The 21,006-nt window shown below is 55.3% G+C and overlaps 1 protein-coding gene across 1 annotated transcript; it reads left to right on the top strand.

Moving 5' to 3' along the window:
• The first annotated feature begins 739 nt into the window (after positions 1-739).
• Positions 740-17,449, top strand: COL9A2 (collagen type IX alpha 2 chain). The gene is made up of 32 exons (XM_039733793.1): positions 740-900; positions 3,050-3,124; positions 4,153-4,188; positions 4,271-4,333; positions 5,193-5,246; positions 6,392-6,427; positions 6,580-6,603; positions 6,749-6,802; positions 7,027-7,080; positions 7,243-7,290; positions 7,431-7,487; positions 7,985-8,038; positions 8,377-8,430; positions 9,010-9,063; positions 9,205-9,258; positions 9,338-9,391; positions 9,548-9,601; positions 9,792-9,845; positions 10,015-10,068; positions 10,230-10,274; positions 10,396-10,449; positions 10,714-10,767; positions 10,851-10,904; positions 11,709-11,780; positions 11,861-11,896; positions 12,048-12,092; positions 12,214-12,246; positions 12,905-13,051; positions 13,437-13,491; positions 13,916-14,104; positions 14,228-14,305; positions 16,125-17,449. The coding sequence occupies exons 1-32, from the start codon at positions 826-828 to the stop codon at positions 16,328-16,330; spliced, it is 2,076 nt and encodes a 691-aa protein (XP_039589727.1). The 5' UTR covers positions 740-825; the 3' UTR covers positions 16,331-17,449.
• The last annotated feature ends 3,557 nt before the right edge of the window (positions 17,450-21,006 follow it).

Genomic DNA, 21,006 nt, shown 5'->3' with positions numbered 1-21,006 from the left:
GGGGGCCTCAGGGGTGCTGGGATGCTGGGTGGGGGTTCGGGGGTGTGGGGTTTTGGAGGCTCAGAGGTGCTGGATATGGTGTTGGGGGGGATTCAGGGGTGCAGAGGTGCTGTGGGGGGGGGTTTGGGGGGCTCAGGGATGCTCGCTGGGGGATTTTGGGGGACCCTGGGCTGCTGTCCCTTGCCTGGAGGGGGGGACCTGGCAGTGCAGGGGGCTGAGGAGAGAATTTCAGGATGGGGCAGTACCCGAAAAACCGCGATAAAACGAGCAATGGCACCGACAGGAGACAAAAATCTGTCACTGAAGCACTCTGGAAAAGCAGCCGGAATTACATAATCCTCCCAAAAGTGCCACTCGTGTCCCGGAAAGGGACAGTGCTGGGACACGGGGCCACGAGCAGGAGCATCCCGGCAGCTCTGGGAGGGACAGATCCAAAAGGAAATGCCCTTTTTTTGCCCTAAACCGCCAGGTTTTGGTGGTATTGCTTCCCTGTGAGGAAGAACAATCCAGGAGGAGGAGGAGGAGGAGGAGGAAGGGGCCGGGATGAATCAAACCCCATCCCTATTGTGCCAAATCCTGTCCTCACTGTGCCAAATCCTGTCCCCATCGTGCTAAAGCCCATCCCATCGTGCCCTCTGTCCCCATCCAGCCCAAAATCGCCACGGGCTCACCTGAGAGGGGCGGGGACTTGCCCTCATCCCTCTGCTCCATATTAATGAGCCCCTTCCTCCTCCTCCTCCTCCTGGGCCGGCCCTCCCGGTGCCCCGGAGCGCTGCGGCGGCCGGCGCTCGGTGCCAGGCGCGCTCGGTGCCAGCCCGGCTCGCCATGGCCCGTGCCACCAGCCTGGTGTCGCCGCTCTGGCTCCTGCTCCAAGCGTCCTGCCTCTGCCTGGCCCAGCTCGTGAGTGCCCGGCTCGGTTCCGGGCCGGAGAGGGGGACTGCCTCTGCCTGGCCCAGCTCGTGAGTGCCCGGCTCGGCTCCGGGCCGGAGAGGGGATGGAGAGGGGGTTCAGAGGGGATGGAGAAGGGGATGGAAAAGGGGATTCAGAGGGGATGGAGAGGGGGATTCAGAGGGGATGGAGAGGGGGATTCGAGAGGGGGATGCAGAGGGGTTGGAGAGGGGCTGGAGAGGGGGATGCAGAGGGGTTGGAGAGGGGGATTCAGAGGGGACATTCCCCATCTCCACTCCCTCGCAGTGCTGAGCATTTTGGCTTTATTCCCCCAGCACTTCTCCCGTGTTTTTCCCAGGGTGGGAACAGCCAACCCGTGCGGACTTGGAAATTCAGGAATTGTTGGCTAAAGGAGTTTAGTTTGATTTTCCCTCTGGAGCAGCAGTGGGGGGATTTGTCTTTCCCACTGGATTTTTTGGGAAATTTGGTCCCGTTTTCCTGGGATGTGCAGCAGATCAGGGCTGAGCGGGGCTGGGGGGGCTCTGACCCTGCCGGGGTGGTCCCAGGGCTCTGTGGGGCTGTCGGGAGGTCCCTGTGGACTCTCCAGACTCACCCAGGAGCAGGAGAAAATGGGTCTGGAAAAAGGGAAGGTGAGCCCTGGAGAGGGGCTGGCAGTGGGATTCCACCTGGGAAAACTCTCCTTGCCTTACAACTGCAAAAAAAATCAGATTTTAGAGGTTTTGGGAAATTTTTCCGTGTAATTCCTGAGCTGCCTGTTGGAAGCTGGGGGACAACTCCTTCCTAAACCCCCCCGGGGTCCCCATGGGCTTGTGGGGCAGGGGAGTGGAGCAGGGGGGATGTGGGAATTTCGGGAACAAGGAACCCTTTGGAATTCGTTCCTTGGGCAGCACAAAGGTGCCATTCAGGGGAGATCCCGGGGATGGGCTCAGGGATTGATCCAAGGTGGAGCTGGGGCTCTCCTGTTGTGTACACGAACCAGCAGCACCTCTCACCCCTATAGATTTACATCGATTCCTACATTTATTCCTTATATTTATATTAATTTTTTTAATTAATCCAGCCTGGGAGGCTGGAGGAGCTGCAGGAGTGCAGCCCAGCCACCGTCTGCTTCCCATTTCCAGGAACACCAGGGCTTCAGTCTGCAGCACTGGAATCTCTTCCCCCTGAACTCCCCGTTAGGATAACAGAGGTTTCTTTGCCGAGTCCTGTGCAAACCTCAAAGCCAGGACCAGGCTCCGGGAGCTTCCCTGAATGGAGCTTTTGTCTGGAGCCTGGGAGCAGAGCCAGCCTGGCCCAGGGAGAGCTCACACAGAGGGGCTGGGGGTCCCCACCTCATCCTGGGGTTTGGGGCACCTAAATCCTGCCAGTGCTCCCAGAAATCCCACTCTGAGCTGAAAGGGATCTTTGGAAGGGCTGCTGTCACCCCATGGACACCCCGCTCTGGGAGTGGCAGGGAAGGGGGGATAGAGATGGGGTAGAAATGCTTGGGGAGCCTGCTCCATCCAGGCAGGAGCAGGATGGGGCAAAAATGTCACCCCACAGAGATCCTGTTCCATGGAGGGAGGAGATCCTCAGATACCAGGGGAAGAGGGAGCAGAAATGGTGCAAAAATGTGACCCCACAGAGATCCTGTTCCATGGAGGGAGGAGATCCTCAGATACCAGGGAAAGAGGGAGATGAAATGGGGTAAAAATGTCACCCCATGGAAATCCTGCTCCATGGGGTCAAGAGATCCTTGGATACCAGGGAAAGAGGGAGATGAAATGGGGTAAAAATGTCACCCCATGGAGATCCTGCTCCATGGGGTCAAGAGATCCTTGGATACCAGGGAAAGAGGAAGCGGGGGTAAAAACGCTGCCATCACCCCATGGAGACCCCGCTCTGTTCCCCAAGGACACCAGGACAGGAGAGGGGAGAAATGGGATAGAAACTGGGCAGGGAGTGAGGCACTGGAGGTGCCAGTGTGAGAAATCCTGGATTTATTTCCCCATCCATGCCCTTGCGGGGGGATCCACAGGAGGGGCAGAGCTCTGAGCCCTCGGGGTGTTCTCCATGCCAGCTCCCTGGAAGAGGATTCCCAGCACATTCCCCACACGTCTCGGGCTCCTTCCTGACGTGGATCCCATCCCTTTTTCCACAGCGAGGGCCCCCAGGAGAGCCTGGCCCACGAGGGCCCCCCGGTCCCCCAGGAGTGCCGGGAGCCGATGGCATCGACGTGAGTGAGCAGCAACCTGTGCTGGCTGAGGGAGGGAGGGAGGGAGGGGACACGGAGCACAAAAGGGACATTGTGAGCGGCACAGGGCCGGGGGTGCCGCTCCCTGCTCTTCCCACTCCTGATTTAGGGCAGACAGAGCAGCCCCAGCTCTGTTTGGTGCTGCACCCCAAATCCAGCTCCATCCCCAGCTCGGGAATTGGGGGTGGGATTGGTTTTTGGGGAATGCAGGACAGGGAGGTTGGGGTGCTCGCAGGGCTTGGGGCAGGGAGCAGCCCAGAGGTGCCCAGTGAAGGGGGGACCTGTGGGGGGACAGTGACACCCCAGTGAGGTTCCTGTAGAGGGATGTGGTGGGGGATTGTGGCTCTGGATCCTCCATGGGTTGTGGGATGGGGGCCCGAACAGAGGGGAGCCCTGTGAGGCAGCAGAAAGTGCCATTTCTCCAGGATGTGGTGTTATTTCAGTGTTATTTATACCCAGAGCAGCCACAGCGCTTCAGAAACCCCAGCACAAGCCTCACAAAATCCCAGCACAAGCCTCACAAAATCCCAGTAGAACCCTCACAAAAGCCCCCTCAGAAACCCCATCAAACCCTCACAAAACCCTAGCTCAACCCTCAGAAAACCCCGCTTCACAAATCCCAATAAAACCCTCACAAACCCCCACGAAAACTCTCACAAAACCCCCAAAAACCCTCAAAAACTCCAAAAAACCCTCACCCCAATAAAACCCTCACAAAACCCTAGTACAACCTTCACCAATCCCCCCTCACAAAACCTTAAAAAACCCTCACAAACCCCAAAAAACCTTCACAAAACCCCACTAACACCCTCTCAAACCCCACTAAAACCCTCCCAAACACCACTAAAACCCTCACAAACCCAACCCACTTTCCCAACCCTGTCCCCATCCTGCCCTGCCTGTGGGATCCAGCAGCTCCCTCCTGTCCCAGGAGCAGGACAGGGATCGGGGTCCCCAGGATGGGCTCTGTGGGGTGCCCCATCCCTATTCCAGCTCTCCCCTTTCCCCAGGGTGACAAAGGCCCTGTAGGATCTGCTGGCTCCCCGGTGAGTACCCACCCCATCCCGGTGATCCCGCTCCTTCCACGGGGCCTCCTTCCCACCTGATCCCAATTTTTCATTTTTCCAGGGTGCCAAGGGCGAGCCTGGAGCTCCTGGTCCGGATGGACCCCCAGGGAAGCCGGGCATTGATGTGAGAACTGTCCCCTGTCCCCTCCTGGTGTCCCTGCCTGTGGGGTCACAGCAAACTGCTCCTGTCCCCAGTGTCTGCCCCACATAAAAACGTGCCCAAATCCCTTTGGGCAGGAGCTGAAAGCCCCTGGGGAATCCCAAATAAGCACGGGAAGAGCTTTTGCCACTCTTTTCCACCTTTAGGATCCTAGCAGAGCTCAGGAAGAGCTTTTGCCACTCCTTCCTACCTTGGGGATCCTAAAAGAGCTTGGGAATTGCTTCTGCCACCCTCTCCCACTTTGGGAATCCCAAAAGAGCTTCTGCCACTTCTTCCCACACTGGGAATCCCAAAAGAGCTTGGGAATTGCTTCTGTCACCCTTTCCCACCTTGGGAAACCCAAAGGAATTTGGGAATTGCTTCTTCCACCCCTTCCCACCTTTGGAATCCCAGCAGAGCTCCTCTTGTTTCCTCCAGAATAAATCTGAAGCAATTCCCCACTGTCCCCACTTCCTTGGCACCCATAAGGTGGCACCGGTGACTTTGCCACTGTTCCCTCCTTGGCACAGCCTGGCAGAGGTGGTGGCAGGAAGGGGACGGAGCTGCCACCTCACCCTGCCTGTCCCCAGGTCCCCTGGGGGTGTCATGGGTGCCTGGGGAGGTTTGGGTGGGTTCCTGCCCCATCCCAGGGATAAAACCGGGATCAGGGATGGGTGGAGCTGCCCACGTGTCCCTGCCAGGGCTGGATGTGCCCAGGGTGTGTGTGAGGGTCCCTGCAGGGCATCCCTGTGCTGTGAAATTCCTGATGGATTCAACCCAGCAAGAATTCCTGGCTGGAGAGCAGGAGCAATGGGAATAACTCGCTGGGTCTCTTCCCTTGCAGGGCCTGACGGGAGCCAAGGGGGAGCCAGGACCCACTGGCAGGCCAGGAGTCAAAGTGAGTGAGGGGCAGCCCCGGGCTCCTCATTCCCAAATTCCCACCTTTCCAAATCCCCATCTTCCTGAATTTCTACCTTCCCAACTCTCTCATTCCCAGGCACCTCACCCTGCCTGTCCCCAGGTCCCCTGGGGGTGTCATGGGTGCCTGGGGAGGTTTGGGTGGGTTCCTGCCCCATCCCAGGGATAAAACCGGGATCAGGGATGGGTGGAGCTGCCCACGTGTCCCTGCCAGGGCTGGATGTGCCCAGGGTGTGTGTGAGGGTCCCTGCAGGGCATCCCTGTGCTGTGAAATTCCTGATGGATTCAACCCAGCAAGAATTCCTGGCTGGAGAGCAGGAGCAATGGGAATAACTCGCTGGGTCTCTTCCCTTGCAGGGCCTGACGGGAGCCAAGGGGGAGCCAGGACCCACTGGCAGGCCAGGAGTCAAAGTGAGTGAGGGGCAGCCCCGGGCTCCTCATTCCCAGGCTCCCTCATTTCCAAATTCCCACCTTTCCAAATCCCCACCTTCCCGAATTTCTACTTTCCCAAGCTCTCTCATTCCCAAATTCTCACCTTCCCAAATTCCCACCTTCCCAAATTCTCACCTTCCCATATTCTCACCTTCCCATATTCCCACCTTTCCAAGGATCTCACCTTCCCAATTTCCACCTTCCCAAATTCCCAAATGCCCAAGCTCCCTCATTCCCAGGCTTCCACCTTCTCAGGCTCCCACCTTCCCAAATTTCCACCTTTTCAAGGATTCCACCTTCCAAATTTCCAACTTTCCCAAATTCCCACCTTTCCAATTATCCCACCTTCTCAAATTTCCACCTTTCCAATTTCCCACCTTCCCAAATTTCCACCTTCCCAATTCCCACCTTCCCAATTCCCACCTTTCCAATTCCCACCTTCCCAATTTCCCACCTTTCCAATTCCCACCTTCCCAATTTCCCACCTTTCCAAGCTCCCACCTTCCCGGGCTCCCCCTTCCCCCCAGCCCCAGCCTGGGGCCGTCCCTGTCACTCTGGAAGGGATCCATGGATGCAGGAGCTGCCTGATGGAGTTTTTGGCCCTGAGGCTGCATCCAGGGAGGGGGAATTGGAGCAGCTGCCAGAGCAGATCCTCCTTTTCCAGCTCCTGACTCTCCTCTTGTGTCCTGGCAGGGCCAGCCCGGACTCCCAGGGCCACCAGGGCTCCCTGTGAGTATCTGCTGCTCCCATGGGTGGGGTGGGCACCCCCCAGGTCCCCCCTGCTCCATCCTTGGTGGTGGGGTGGGAATCGCCCTCCTTGGGCAGCAATTCTGGAGGATTTCAGGAATTTAAACCAATTGTAATTTTTATTTTTGTCACAGGGTCCTTCACTGCCAGGACCTCCTGTAAGTGCCACACTGGGGCTGGGATGGGTGGCCTGGGGTCCTGCTTGGAATTGTGCAGGAGGAGCTCAAACCTCAGCACCCCCAGAGGGGAGGAATCAGGATGGGACCTCTCTCATTCCATGAATTTCTCTCCCTTCTCCCTAAGGGGCTTCCAGGCCAGGTTGGACTTCCTGGAGAGATCGGAGTGCTGGGACCCAAGGTGAGGAGTCAGGAGGGGACAGGGAAGAATGTCCCCTTCTTCCACCAGGAGCTGCTTCTCTGCCCTCCAGGGCTCCTGGGATGATCAGGGATGACCCTGAAATGTGGGAATGGAGGTTCCCCTGGTGCCACCACCATGGGGATGTCCCCATTCCTGCTGGGACTCTCCAGGTCTCCACCTCCCCTCCTCATCCCAAATTCTCCTTTCCTGGCTTTCTTCCTTAGGGTGACCCCGGACCCGATGGCCCGAGGGGTCCCCCAGGCCCTCCAGGGAAACCTGTGAGTACCTCCAGGAGGGAGAAGCTTCCCCAGGCTCATCCTGGGGATTGGGGCTGGAATTCGGGCTCTGGCTCTCACCTCCCACCCCACTCCTTGCTCCCTGCTCCTGTAAAACCATCCCGATGTAAAATCCTGGAATGCTGAGGGTTTCCTTCCCTGCAGGGACTCCCAGGACACCTCCAAGGCCTGGAAGGCAGCGCTGATTTCCTGGTGAGAGCTGCCATGACTGTGTCCCCTGCTGTGACCAGGGTGTCCCCCATGTCCCACGTGGGGCAGGACCCCTCCCTTCCTCTCTTCCCAGGCTTCTCCAGGTCATTCCCAACTCATCCTTGTCCTTCCTCTCCTCCCAGTGCCCCACCAGCTGCCCCCCAGGTCCCAAGGGCCCCCAGGGACTGCAGGGACTGAAGGTAAGGAGGTCCTGGAGCTGCCATGGGGGGGAAAAATGGGAATTGTCACCTCCAGGAGTGAAGGATCCTTCTCTGGATCTCTGGAGCACCAGGACAGGGAGGCCTGGAGGGAAAGGTACTGTGGGAAAGGTCCCTGTGGGGACCCAGCCCCTTCCTGGGGGTGGCACCCTGTCCAAGGCCCCAGTGCCAGCTCAGGATGTCACCTGTGGGATTGTGAACCTCCCCAATGTCCCCAGTGGGATTCTGAGCCCATTCCATGTCACCTGTGGGATTTTGAACCTCTCCAGTGGGATTCTGAGCTCCCCAATGTCCCCAGTGGGATTCTGAGTCCCCCAATGTCTCCAGTGGGATTCTGAGCTCCCCAATGTCCCCAGCGGGCACCCCAGGGTGGGATGTGGTGGCAGGGGGGCTCTGTGGGACGTGGCCACCAGGATGGTGCCACCACCCTGCAGCTCTGCCAGGGATTTTCCTCACGGATTTCCTCTCTCCCCGCTCAGGGACACAGAGGCCGCCCTGGTGCCCTCGGAGAGCCCGGCAAGCAGGGAGAGCCGGTGAGTGTTCCAGCAGATCCCAGCAGGATCCCAGGAGGATCTCAACAGGATCTCAGACAGATCCCAGCAGGATCTCGGCAGATCCCAGCAGGATTCAGATGTGGCTGTCCCTGTGGGGCTGGAGCCAGGGAAGGAGTTTTGAGAAGGGAAAGGAAGAAGGGAGGAAAGAGGAAAACAGAAAATGTGGGAATGGGAGACGAGGGTGGCCTTCCTATGGTGGCTTCCTGGGCAGGGCCACCTGTCCCCATCCCCTGCCAGGTGCCAGGGGGGGCTGTGGTGTCCCCAGGCTGCTTTGTGTCCCCTCTCCCTCCAACATTCCCTTTTCTCTCCATTCCCAGGGCCCCAAGGGGGATGTTGGTGCCTCAGGAGAACAAGGAGTCCCAGGCCCTCCGGTAAATCCTTTATTCCTCTTTTCCTCTGTCCCCCAAGTGCTGCAGGACCTGGGGGTGGCCTCTTTGTGCCCAGACACCAGGGAGGTGACACCGGCCTGTCCCTGCTCCCAGCACTGGGACTGAAGCAAAGCCTCCATCACATCCCCTCCCAGCCATGGATGCCACCACCTCTCCCTCTGGAGGGCTCCATGAGCACCTGGGCTTCTCCCAGGGATAATCTGGGATAAATCCCTGCTGTCCCCTGAGTCCCCCTTGCCCCGGCGGGAATTAAAGCCACAGGAATTCTCGGAGCACTTTGAAGATGAAAAACAATTACTGGGCTGAGCCCTGCAGGCCAGGAAAGGGCAGAACTGCTTTGAAGCCAGGAGCTCTGGCCCAGGGAAGTGGCTGCAGTTTGGGCCCTCTGCAGTTATGGAACTGACGGCTGGAAAAGCACCTGCTGCGGGGCTCTGGAATTAGGAGGGATTGGAATTCCTCATGTTTGGATTCCAGTGTTTGGTTTTGCTGTAATTGCTGCTTCCCCCTGGGCTGCTCCTGGGTTTTTTCCAGCTGAATTTGCTGTGATTTCCTTCCCTGCAGGGACCTCAGGGCCTCCGGGGGTATCCTGGCATGGCAGGACCCAAGGGGGAGACGGTGAGTGCGGGTGGCATCCCCTGGCTGCGGGCTCCAGATGCCACTGAGATCATTCCCAGCAGCATCCCTCCAGGCTGGGCTGTCTCAGGGATGCAGGGATGGATTGGGGTGGGAATTGACCTTTCCCTGCTCTCTTTGCAGGGCCCTGCTGGCTACAAGGGCATGGTCGGGAGCATCGGAGCCGCCGGGCGGCCGGTGGGTGCCCCTCCCTCAGCCCTGGCTGCTCTGGGGTCCCACTTTGCCCCCTCAATCCTTGTGTTCCTCTCTCCTCCAGGGCAGGGAAGGCCCCAAGGGACCACCCGGGGGCCCTGGTGACAAGGGAGAGCTGGTAGGTGACCCCCCAGTGCCAGTGTCCCCTTTTCCCAGCTTGGCACTGTTCCCACATTGAAAGGCCTCTGTCCCCGTGCCCTCGAGGGGCATCTCTGCCTCCCAGCTCTGTCCCCTGCACCAGCAGGACACTGACACTTGTCCCCTCCTGCTCCAGGGTGGCCGTGGCATCAGGGGACCGCAGGGTGACATCGGCCCCAAGGGGGAGAATGTGAGTACAGCTGGTGGCACCTGTGCCCTGCCTGGGCACGAGTCCCTTGTCCCTGGCTGTGCCATCGCATGTCCTTGTCCCCTCCAGCGCACAGCTGGAATGTTCCTTTCCCTCCCCATGTTTTTTTGTCCCCACCATGAGCCTTTGAGTCCCTTTGAGTTGTCCCATGAGTGCCTCATCCCCATTTTAGGGTCTCCCGGGTATCGATGGCAAGGATGGCACCCCAGGTATCCCAGGAGTGAAGGTGAGGGAATGCCACCCGCTGGGAATAACGGGAATGACAAAGGGAACAATGTCCCTTGGCATGGCAGCTCCTGGCCACGGGCTCAGGGACACTGTCCCCCTTTGGGCAGGAGCCCCTTGCCCATCTGTGGGCCCCGCACTCCTGGTGACACCCCCTCTGTCCCTCACAGGGTGGCACAGGACAGGCCGGACGCCCGGGAACGCCGGGACACCGGGGACAAGCTGTGAGTGCAGGACCCCCCAGCCTGTCCCCTGAGGGGTGACACCCCTCTGCCAGGGGTGCCAGGGCCAGCACCCCGAGGGGACACTGAGCTGTGCCCAGGGGTGACTCCCTGAGGGGACACTGAGCTGTGGCCAGGAGTTGATCCCGGCTTTGTTCCCTTAGGGATTGCCGGGCCAGCCGGGAAGCAAAGGTGGCCCAGGTGACAAGGTGAGTGACACCTCTGAGCATCCACCCCGCGGCTCATGTCCAGTGCCTGTCCCCACTGTCCCCTCTCTGTCCCTGCTGTCCCTCCCTGTCCCCCCTGACCCCTTTCTCTCTCCCTTCACAGGGTGAATCGGGTCCTCGGGGCCACCCCGGTGTCACCGGTGCCCCAGGGCAGCTTGTAAGTACCGAGATGTCGCCGTGTCCCTCCCGGGGACAGCTTCGGGGCTGATCTCTCTCTTTTTTTCCTTTTATTTCCCCGTTTCCTGCGAGCTAAAAGCAGAATCGGGCACTTCCTTCCCCCCCTGCTCCTCCCGGGACCCCTGCTCCTGTCACCACCCTGCGGTGGCGACAAGGACAGGGCCACCCCTCCCTGGGGGAAGAACAAGGAGCACACCACGCCGGTCAACCCCATCTTCTGTGGGATTTTCTTTCTTACTTTTAGGGCGAGCCCGGACCTCGGGGTGAGCAGGGCCCGCAAGGTGTCCCCGGGCCGAAGGTGAGCTGGGGACATCGCGGGGGTGTGGCCGTGCCAGGGACGGCGGGTGGCCCTGACTCCGCTCCTTCCCCGGCTCTCCGCAGGGTGACAGGGGCGAGCGTGGCCTCGTGGGGCCCCCCGGGGAGCCGGGCAGAGCGGTGAGTTGTCCCCAAAGCTGGTGAGTTGTCCCCAAAGTTGGGCTGGGACATGGGGGATTCTCTGAGCTGACCCCAAAGCCACTCTGGGACACGGGGGATGCTCTGAGTTGTCCCCAAAGCCACCCTGGGACACGGGGGATGCTCTGAGTTGTCCCCAAAGCCACCCTGGGACACGGGGGATGCTCTGAGTTGTCCCCAAAGCCACCCTGGGACACGGGGGATGCTCTGAGTTGTCCCCAAAGCCACCCTGGGACACGGGGGATGCTCTGAGTTGTCCCCAAAGCCACCCTGGGACACGGGGGATGCTCTGAGTTGTCCCCAAAGCTGGGGTGTGACACGGGGGACACTCAGCCCTGGGATGGGAGATTCCAAGCCTGGATTTGGGGTCAGTGGGACGCAGCCAGACCTCCCCCTTTGATCCCGGGGTCAATCCCGTGCCTGTCCTGCTGCTGAGGGATTAGGGAATAGCTCAGGGATTAATGGGACCCCAGCTGGGACAGGAATTTCCTCCCATCCCAAGAGAGCCCAGCCCCTCTCCAGAGCTTTCCTGGAAAAACAGCCAAAAACCTGGTTTTTGGTGCTTTTCCTGAGGACAGGAATCCATTCCTGGAAGAACATTGCTCTGGGCATGGCTTCTCTGTGGTTTTGTGCCCTGTGTCCCCTCAGAGCTGGGATTTAGGGAAGGTTGGGATCAGCTGGAGGATGGGAACTGCCTGTGCACTCACTGCCTTGGGGAAATTCCTTGATGGGTGATTTTCCCATTGTGTCCCATCACTCATTTTCCCATTTTCCTTGGATTTCCAGGGGCCAAAGGGTGAGCAGGGCCCTCCAGGCATCCCAGGACCCCAAGGCTTGCCTGGAGTCAAAGGAGACAAGGTGACAGCTCTGGAGACAGCAGGGTGGCTTCTTGGGGACTCTGCTCTGAGCTGGGCTGATCCCACTTTTCCTTTTCCCAGGGCTCTCCAGGGAAAACCGGCCCCAAAGGCAGCATTGTGAGTACATCCCAGGCTGTTTAACAGAGCTGGGTTTAGCAGAGCTGGGTTTAACACTGGCTCCAGGCACCTTCTCCATGAATTCCCCCCTCATCCCAGAGGATGGAGGTGACTTTGGGAATGTTCCCCTCTCTCCTTGCCTTTCCTTTAGGGAGATCCAGGTGTCCACGGCCTGGCAGGGCTCAAGGGAGAGAAGGTGAGTGATTCCTGGGAATGCTGGGGGATCCCTTGCCATGCTGGGGGATCCTGCCTGGTATTAAATCCCAGCTCCAGCCCTAAATCCCTGCTGTCTCCTTTCCTGTGTCCTCTGTCCCCAGGGGGAGTCAGGAGAGCCAGGACCCAAGGGACAGGTGAGTGATGGGGGATTGGGACTGAGGGGACCCCACAACTTGGGGGGATTTGTGAGATCTTCAGCTGGATCCTCCTGGCTGAGGTGCTGAGGGAATATTTTCCCCGGAGATGGGAGCCAGTGACCACAGTCAGCCCTGGATTCGGGCTCAGCTCCTCTTTGGGATTAAACCCTGGATTCAGGCTCAGATCTGGGCTCAGCACTGGATTCAGCCTCAGCTCCATTTTGGGATCCAGCCCTGGGTTCAGCCCCAGCCCCAGTTTTTGGGATCCAACCCCAATTTTTGGGATCATGCCCTCGATCCAGACCCAGCCCCATTTGGGATCCAGCCCTGGGTACAGCTCCAGCCCCATTTGGGATCCAGCCCAAATTTTTGGGATCCAGCCCTGGATTCAGCCCCAGCCCCAATTTTTGGGATCCAGCCCCGGGTTCAAGTTCAGCCCCAATTTTTGGGATCCAGCTCTGGGTTCAGCTTCCGCCCCATTTGGGATCCAGCCCCAATTTTTGGGATCCAGCCCTGGGTTCAGCCCCAGCCCTGTTTGGGACTGAACCCCAGTCCTGTCTGTGGTTTTTGGGACATTTTGGGCTCTTGCGGTGCAGCCCCCGTGCTCAGCACAGCCTGAGCCCCTCATGCCCCTCTCCGTCCATCCCTCCTCCAGCAAGGCATCCAGGGAGAGCTCGGCTTTCCCGGCCCCTCGGGGGATGCAGGAGCACCGGGAGTTCGGGGCTATCCCGGCCCGCCCGGCCCGCGGGGGCTGGTGGGGGAGCGCGGAGTGCCGGGAATGCCGGGCCCGAGGGGCACAGCCGTGAGTATCCCGATCCCACAAACCTCCTCACCCTCCCTGCTCGGCAGGAATTGCCTCTCCTTCCCACCCGGTTCCTCTGGGAAAACACTGCTCAGCATCTGGGATCCTGCTTCCTGGGGAGGAATTCTCTGTCTCACTGTGTATGGCATCCAAATCCATCCCCATATAAACCAGCCAGCAGCAGAGATTTGCAGGGTTGGGATTTTCCCCTAAAACCCTCATTTTGGACTCAAATGCCATGAGCACGGAGCACTTGCCCTGGGACAGAACGGGGAAGAGCAGGGTGGGAAAGTGACCCGGGATGCAGGGAGGGGATGGGGATTGGGACTGGGGCTGGGAAGGGCTCTGGGAGGGGACAGAAGGAGCGAAATTCCCTTCCTGGCAGGGCCGGGATGCTGGGGACCAGCACATCGTGGACGTGGTGCTGAAGATGCTGCAAGGTGAGGGTGGAGCGGGGCCACCACATCCCATGGATCCCATGGATCCCATTCCGTGGATCCCACCCCATAGATCCCATCCCATGGACCCCATGGATCCCACCCCGTGGACCCCATCCCATGGACCCCATGGATCCCACCCCGTGGATCCCATCCCATGGATCCCATCCCATGGATCCCACCCTATGGATCCCATCCCATAGATCCCACCCTATGCATCCCATGGATTCCACCCCATGGATTCCATGGATCCCACCCCATGGATCCACCCCATGGATCCCACCCCATGGATCCCATCCTGTGGATCCCACCCCTTGAATCCCTTCCAATAGATCCCACCCTATGCATCCCATGGATCCCACCCCCTGGATCCCACCCCATGGATCCCACCCCATGGATCCCATCCCGGCCCCTCTCTGCCCCACAGAGCAGCTGGCAGAGGTGGCCGTGAGCGCCAAGAGAGCCGCTCTGGGTGGGGTCGGGGCCATGGGACCCCCTGGTCCCCCCGGCCCCCCAGGGCCACCCGGTGATCAGGGACCCCACGGCCCCATGGGACCCCGAGGTGTCCCCGGAATCCTGGGAGCTGCCGGGCAGATCGGCAATGTCGGACCCAAAGGTGGGTGGTGATGGCACGGTGCCAGTGCAAACCCTCCTGGGGTGGCACTGCCACGCTTGTCCCTGTCCCAGATCACCCATCCAGGGTTTCCGTGGAGTCCTTCCCTCCTTTTTGTACCCACAGGGAAGAGAGGAGAGAAGGGCGAGCGGGGAGAGGTTGGCCGTGGCCACCCGGGAATGCCGGGTCCTCCAGGGATCCCAGGTGAGACCAGGTGTCCCCAGGTGGCCTTTGTCACCTTGGGGTGATGAGCCCAGTGGTGGCTGGGGACCTTCTGATCCATCCCACAAAAACTGCCCAGGCTCATCCTGTAAATCTGCTCGTGTTTATCCCACAAAACCTGCCCAGGATCCTCCCACAAAACGGGCCCAAGTTCATCCCATAAAAACTGCCAAAGCTCATCCCACAAAACCTCAGCTTTGTCCCACAGAACCTGCCCAGGTTCATCCTGTCAATTTTCCCGGATTCATCCCGCAAAATCTTCCTAGGGCTCATCCCACAAATCTCGCACGCGGATCATCCTTCCTTTCCTTCTTCCTCATCTCTGTCACCTCTTTCCCTCTCTCTGAAATTGCTCTGCCTGCATCCCCAAACATCTCCAGCAGCATTCCCAAACACCCCAATCCTGATTTCTGAGGAAAAATCCCTATTTCTGAGGGAAAACCCGCTATTTCTGAGGGAAAACACCTATTTCTCAGGAGAAACCCCCTATTTCTGAGGGAAAAAAATCCCTATTTCTCAGGGGGAAATTGGTATTATTTCTGAGGGAAAAATCCGTATTTCCGAAGAAAAATTCCTATTTGTCAGGGGGGAAAAAAAAAATCCCTGTTTCTGGGGGTAAAATGCCTATTTCAGAAAATCCCCATTTCTGAGGGGAAAATGCAAAAAAATCCCTATTTCTCAGGGGGAAATTGGTATTATTTCTGAGGGAAAAATCCCTATTTCCGAAGAAAAATTCCTATTTGTCGGGGGGAAAAAAAAAAATCCCTATTTCTGGGGGTAAAATGCCTATTTCTGAGGGAAAAATCCCTTGTTTCTGGGGGTAAAATGCCTATTTCAGAAAATCCCCATTTCTGAGGGGAAAATGCATATTTCTGAGGGAAAATGCGTATTTCTGAGGAGAAAATGCCAATTTCTGAGGGAAAATCCCTGTTTCTGAGGGGAAATTCCTATTTCTCAGGCAAAACCCCTATTTCTCAGGCAAAACCCCTATTTCTCAGGGAAAAAAAAAATCCCTATTTTTCAGGCAAAAATCGGTATTATTTCTGAGGAAAAAATCCCTATTTCTGAGGGAAAATCCCTGTTTCTGAGGGGAAATTCCTATTTCTCAGGCAAAACCCCTATTTCTCAGGGAAAAAAAAATCCCTATTTTTCAGGCAAAAATCGGTATTATTTCTGAGGAAAAATCCCTATTTCTGAGGGAAGATGCCTATTTCTGAGAGACAATGCCTATTTCTGAGGGAAAATCACTATTTCTGAGGGGAAAATGCCTATTTCTAAGAGAAAATGCATATTTCTGAGGGAAAATCCCTATTTCTGAGGGGAAAATGTGTGTTTCTGAGGGGAAAATGCGTATTTCTGAGAGAAAATGCGTATTTCTGAGGGAAAATCCCTATTTCTGAGGGAAAATGTGTATTTCTGAGGGGAAAATGTGTGTTTCTGAGGGGAAAATGCCTATTTCTGAGAGAAAATGCCTATTTCTGAGAGAAAATCCCTGTTTCTGAGGGGAAAATGCGTATTTCTGAGGGAAAATGCTTATTTCTCAGGGAAAATACATATTTCTCGGGGCGGGGGAAATCCCTATTTTTCAGGAAAAAATTGGTATTATTTCTGAGGTAAAACCCCTATTTCTGAGGGAAAATCCCTATTTCTCAGGGGAAAAAAAAATCCCCGTTTCCGAGGTAAAACCCCTATTTCTGAGGTAAAACCCCTATTTCTGAGGTAAAACTCCTGTTTCTCAGGCAAACCCCTATCTCCGCGTGAATCTCAGCACCGCATCCACCCCATCCCCATGCCTTTCCAGGTCTCCCGGGCATCCCAGGCCACGCTGTGGACGGCAAGGCGGGCGAGCGGGGCCCGCCGGGCGCCCCGGGCGAGGCGGGCCGGCCGGGCTCCCCGGGGCCCCCGGGGCTGCCGGGCTTCTGCGAGCCGGCCGCCTGCCTGGGAGCCTCGGCCTACGCGGCCGCACGCCTGACGGAGCCGGGCAGCGTCAAGGGCCCCTCGTTCTGAGCCATTCCCCAGGGAAAATCCCTTCCCAAAGTGACCGCAACACTGCAATCCCACAGGGAGAAGCTTCCGCGCTTTCCCGGTTCTGGGGTGAGGGTGGATGTGGGGAAAACACAGCCCTAAAATAAACCCAAATTTGGGAGCTGATTTTGTTTTACACAGTTCTGGCAGCATAAAGGAATCTTAGAGGTGGCATAAATTTTATCTAAATGCGCTTTAAGGTTCCTGTGTGCTGCCCCTGGTTCGGAGCAATTCCCCAAGGAAAATCCCTTCCCAAAGTGACCACAACACTGCAATCCCATGAGGAGAAGCTTCTGCGCTTTCCCGCTTCTGGGGTGAGGGTGGACGTGGGGAAAACACAGCCCTAAAATAAATCTGGGACCTGATTTTGTTTTGCAGCATAAAGAAACCTGAGAGTGGACATAAATTTTATTTCAATACACTTTAGGGTTCCTGTGTGCTGCCCCCCGTTCTGAGCAATTCCCCAAGGAAAATCCCTTCCCAAAAATCCCTTCCCACAACACTGCAATCCCATGAGGAGAAGCTTCCGCTCTTTCCCGATTCTGGGGTGAAGGTGGACGAGGGGAAAACACAGCCCGAAAATGTTAATAATTGGGAATAAACCCAAATTTGGGACCTGATTTTCTTTTACACAGTTCTGGCAGCATAAAAAAAAAATCTTAGAGTGGGCATAAATTTTATTTAAATATGCTTTAGGGTTCCTCTATGCTGCCAGAATCTGTAAAGGGATCTTTATGTAAATCAGAATCAGGGCTTCTAATCCTGTTTCCATCCATGGGGTTTAAAATCTGCTCCCTGCACCCTTTTTCTAAAAAAAAACCAAAACCAAAAAACGTGGAATACATTTTATAATTCCCTGTGATGTTTGAAGGAGCTTGTGGAAATTCCCTTTTTTAGCCTTCCCTTTTCTTTTTTAAATTGGAATTTTTAAAGCCCCCCTCCAAAACCAAAATCATGGTTGGATTATTTAAGAGAATTCCCAGCTCCAACTTGGTCACTCCCAGAGCTGTAAATCTTTGTAAAATAGGGATAAAAATAGGGGTATTTTATAATTGTGATGAGGAAAACAACAATTTTTTGAAAAAATGGACAATAAAACCAAGCTGGATTCTTAATAACTGGAATGATGCGTGGATTTCTTTGGATCAAAGCAAGGCCTTGGTGGGCTCAGAATTTTGAGGGTTGAAGTTGCGGATTGGGATGAAGTTGGATGATAAGTTTTTCTTTGAGCTTATGAGCTCTCAGAGAACTTATTACACTTGAGATAGTTTTGTTACTCCAAATGGCATAAAATTAGTAGGATGGCTTCTGAGGTAGTGTTGGAAACAGAAAAGTTTTAATGGGGTATTTTATAATTGTGATGAGGAAAACAACAATTTTTTGAAAAAATGGACAATAAAACCAAGCTGGATTCTTAATAACTGGAATGATGCGTGGATTTCTTTGGATCAAAGCAAGGCCTTGGTGGGCTCAGAATTTTGAGGGTTGAAGTTGCGGATTGGGATGAAGTTGGATGATAAGTTTTTCTTTGAGCTTATGAGCTCTCAGAGAACTTATTACACTTGAGATAAGTTTTGTTACTCCAAATGTCATAAAATTAGTAGGATGGCTTCTGAGGTAGTGTTGGAAACAGAAAAGTTTTAATGAAAGGTAAAATAACAAAGCTTTTTCAGAGAAAAACTGAGCTAGGGGTAAGAGGTTTTTAGACTTACTAAAACACTCTATAAAAGTAATTATTTCCTTTGTTCTCTTCATTATAAATAATTCTATATATAGAATAAATATATATATATATAATTTATATTTATATATATAAATAATTCTAGTGAATTATTTTGTTAAGACTTTAATTTAGTCTCTGTCTAATAAGACAGCCCTAAGTTTAAAGTCTCAAAAGTTCTATTAAGTATCTTTTTACCAAATCAAAGCAAAAAACTTCTAGGCTTTATTGCTTTTTAAAGACACAAAAGATAATTTAGTCATTCTGTCAACAAAACCCACATCACATTCCTACAGTTGGGAAGAGGAATGAAGTCCTTCATGCCATGAGGAAGCAGCTTGGATGCCATTCCTGAAACCCAAATGTGGAGATGGAGCAGCTGGAAAACATCCAGCCCTGTCCCAAATCCCAAAAATCCCTGTGGGGAGGGTGGAAGGAACAGCCTGGCTGAGCCTCCCATCCTGAGGTAGGGAATTCCCGTTGAATTCCCGTTGAATTCCCATTTTCCATCCCCTCTGAGAATCCCGCTCCAGCTGTGTCGCACATCTGGGCACATCCCAGCTCTTCCTGGCTTTTCTCCCCACGAGAGGGAGCTGCGAGCCCGTGGAATTGGCTCTTCCAGCCTGGGATATTCCCGAAAAACGCGGCTTTCCTTCCGGAAAGGGCTGGAGCATCCCCCGGGACTGGGCTGAAGTGGGAAAAGGGGGAATTCCCGTCCTTCGACCCCTTCCCACTTTTGGGATGGACATGGAAGGGCTGGAAGGGGCTGGAAGCTGAGTTTTGGTCCTGGAGCAGGGAAAAGCCGTTTCCAGCAGGGATCAGGGGCTGAGTTTTGGTCCTGGAGCAGGGAAAAATCACTTCCAGGTGGGATCAAGGCTGAGGTTTTTTTTCCCGGAGCAGGGAAAAGCCACTTCTAGGTGAGATCAGGGTTGAGTTTTGGTCCTGGAGCAGGGAAAAGCCACTTCTAGGTGAGATCAGGGTTGAGTTTTGGTCCTGGAGCAGGGAAAAGCCACTTCCCAGGACAGAGCAAGAAAAGCTTTGCTGTGTCTGTGGAGCATCCTGGACACCCATGAGGATCCAGGAATCCTTGGGAGCTCCTGTCCCACACTGGGATGGGATGGATGAGCTCCAGCACATCCAGGGATGCTGCTCCAGCTGATCCCGCTGCTTCCAGAGCCAGCACAGCTTCCCAAAAATCGCTGAGGGCAGCAGTGAGGGAGCTCTGCCTTGGCAAGGAGCAGCTCTGACCTTCCTGATCCATCTCAGGAGCCGGGAATCCAGATCCTGGCAAAGCTGGCGTCTGGGAAGACTAAAAAGCTCGGGAATTAATTAAAATTCCAGGAAGCAGCTGTCTGGAGCTCCTGCCTCTCCCTCTCCCACCTGCTGGTGCCTCATGGATTCTCCTGGGAGCCAGCCCAGTCCTCGTCACCTCAGCTGATCCCTGCTCCCAGACATCCAATGCTCAAGATCCAAACCCTGGCCAGGCAGGGCTTCTTTGCCGTGCAAAACCAGGTGGAATCTTTCCAAATTATTCCAAGGGCTTTAAGAATCTGCTCCCCGGGAATACGGCAGGGAGGAGTCCAGCGTCCTGTCTGCCTTCGGTGGGATGGGAAAGGCTAAAGGGAAGAAAAGGGAATCGAGGAATTTGGGATTGCACCAGTTCCTCCTCCAGACCTGAGGCCTCCCGCAGGAGCTTTCCTTTGCTTCCCAGCTCCTTGGAAAGCTGTGGGAAAAGAGGAAAGGAAGAATCGGGATAAATGATAGCCTGGAATAATTAAATTAAATGGGCAGAGACACTTTCCACTATCTCAAGTTGTTCCAACCTGGCCTTGGACACTTCCAGGGATGCGACAGCCACAGCTCCCCTGTGAAATCCATCCCAGCCCCTTCCCACCCTCCCGGGGAGGAATTTTTTTCCCAAAATCCCATCTAAAGCTCCCTTTACCCCAAAAGGCATCGCTCCCCCTCGGTTATCCACCGGGACCGTCCTGAAATCCCACCCCGGGACATGCCCATGGCCATGAATAATTCAGGAATAGCAGGAAAGTTTCCCGGAGATGATGAGCCCAAATCACCTGGAGGAGGTGAAGATGAGCTAATCACCGTTTGTTCTCTCTCGATAACTGATTAACTGCTAATTAGAATATTAAACAAGGGCTTAAATACGTAAATGAGCTTCTGAGGGTGGAGTTCGTTATTGGAGGTGCCATAAAATTCCTGATTTTTATTCTTGGATTATTGTTTGATGGGTTAGATTGTTTTTTTCCTCCTAAAGAAAGGGATTTGTTTTTAAAGTGGTTTGTTCTGCTGGAATGTTGTAGGAGAAGGGATAAATTAATCCCGAACTCCATCAAAACACTGGGAATGGTGCTCCCAGCCCCACAGGCAGGATGACCAACGTTCAGGAAGCTTCTCCAGGAAAAAAGGGCAAATTTTGGATGCTCTGCTCAAGACAGCTCCAAGATTCCTGCAGGGTGAGAAGAGGGAGTCACAGGGAATTCATTTCCATCCATTTCCATGGAATTGGCTGTGGGAATGAGGCTGGGAAATCCTGAGAGCCCAAATTAAAGGTGGGGAAGGGCAGGATTGGCCTGGCAGTGGCAGGGGGGGACAGAGGGGACAGGGATGTCACCCACGGGGGTGGCACCCAGGCAGAAAACAGGGATGGAAAGCACGGGAATCATGGAATTGCGATGGTTGGAAAAGACCTCCAGGATCATCAAATCCAACCTTCCCACATCCATCCTGCCACGGAGCCCACGGACGGACGGGGATGCTGCTGATGGGATGAGGGCTGGGAAAACCCTTGGGTTTAAGAGAATTCCCTTGGGTTAAGAGAATTCCCAGCTCCAACTTGGTCACTCCCAGAGCTGTAAATCTTCGTAAAATATGGATAAAAATAGGGATATTTTTTAATTCCCACTTTTGGAAACATGGG

The sequence above is a fragment of the Passer montanus genome, unplaced genomic scaffold, assembly GCF_014805655.1.
Source record: "Passer montanus isolate IOZ18808 unplaced genomic scaffold, ASM1480565v1 scaffold89, whole genome shotgun sequence".
NCBI lineage: Eukaryota > Metazoa > Chordata > Aves > Passeriformes > Passeridae > Passer > Passer montanus.
The sequence above is the reverse complement of the archived record's forward strand: the minus strand, read 5'-3'. Positions and strand labels throughout refer to the sequence as shown.

Coding starts and splice junctions, on each gene's coding strand:
- COL9A2 (XM_039733793.1), top strand. CDS start 826: ATGGCCCGTGCCACCAGCCTGGTGTCGCCGCTCTGGCTCCTGCTCCAA. Junction 5,247..6,391: donor CTGGCAGGCCAGGAGTCAAA/GTGAGTGAGGGG, acceptor GTGTCCTGGCAG/GGCCAGCCCGGACTCCCAGG. Junction 14,105..14,227: donor CGGCAATGTCGGACCCAAAG/GTGGGTGGTGAT, acceptor TTGTACCCACAG/GGAAGAGAGGAGAGAAGGGC.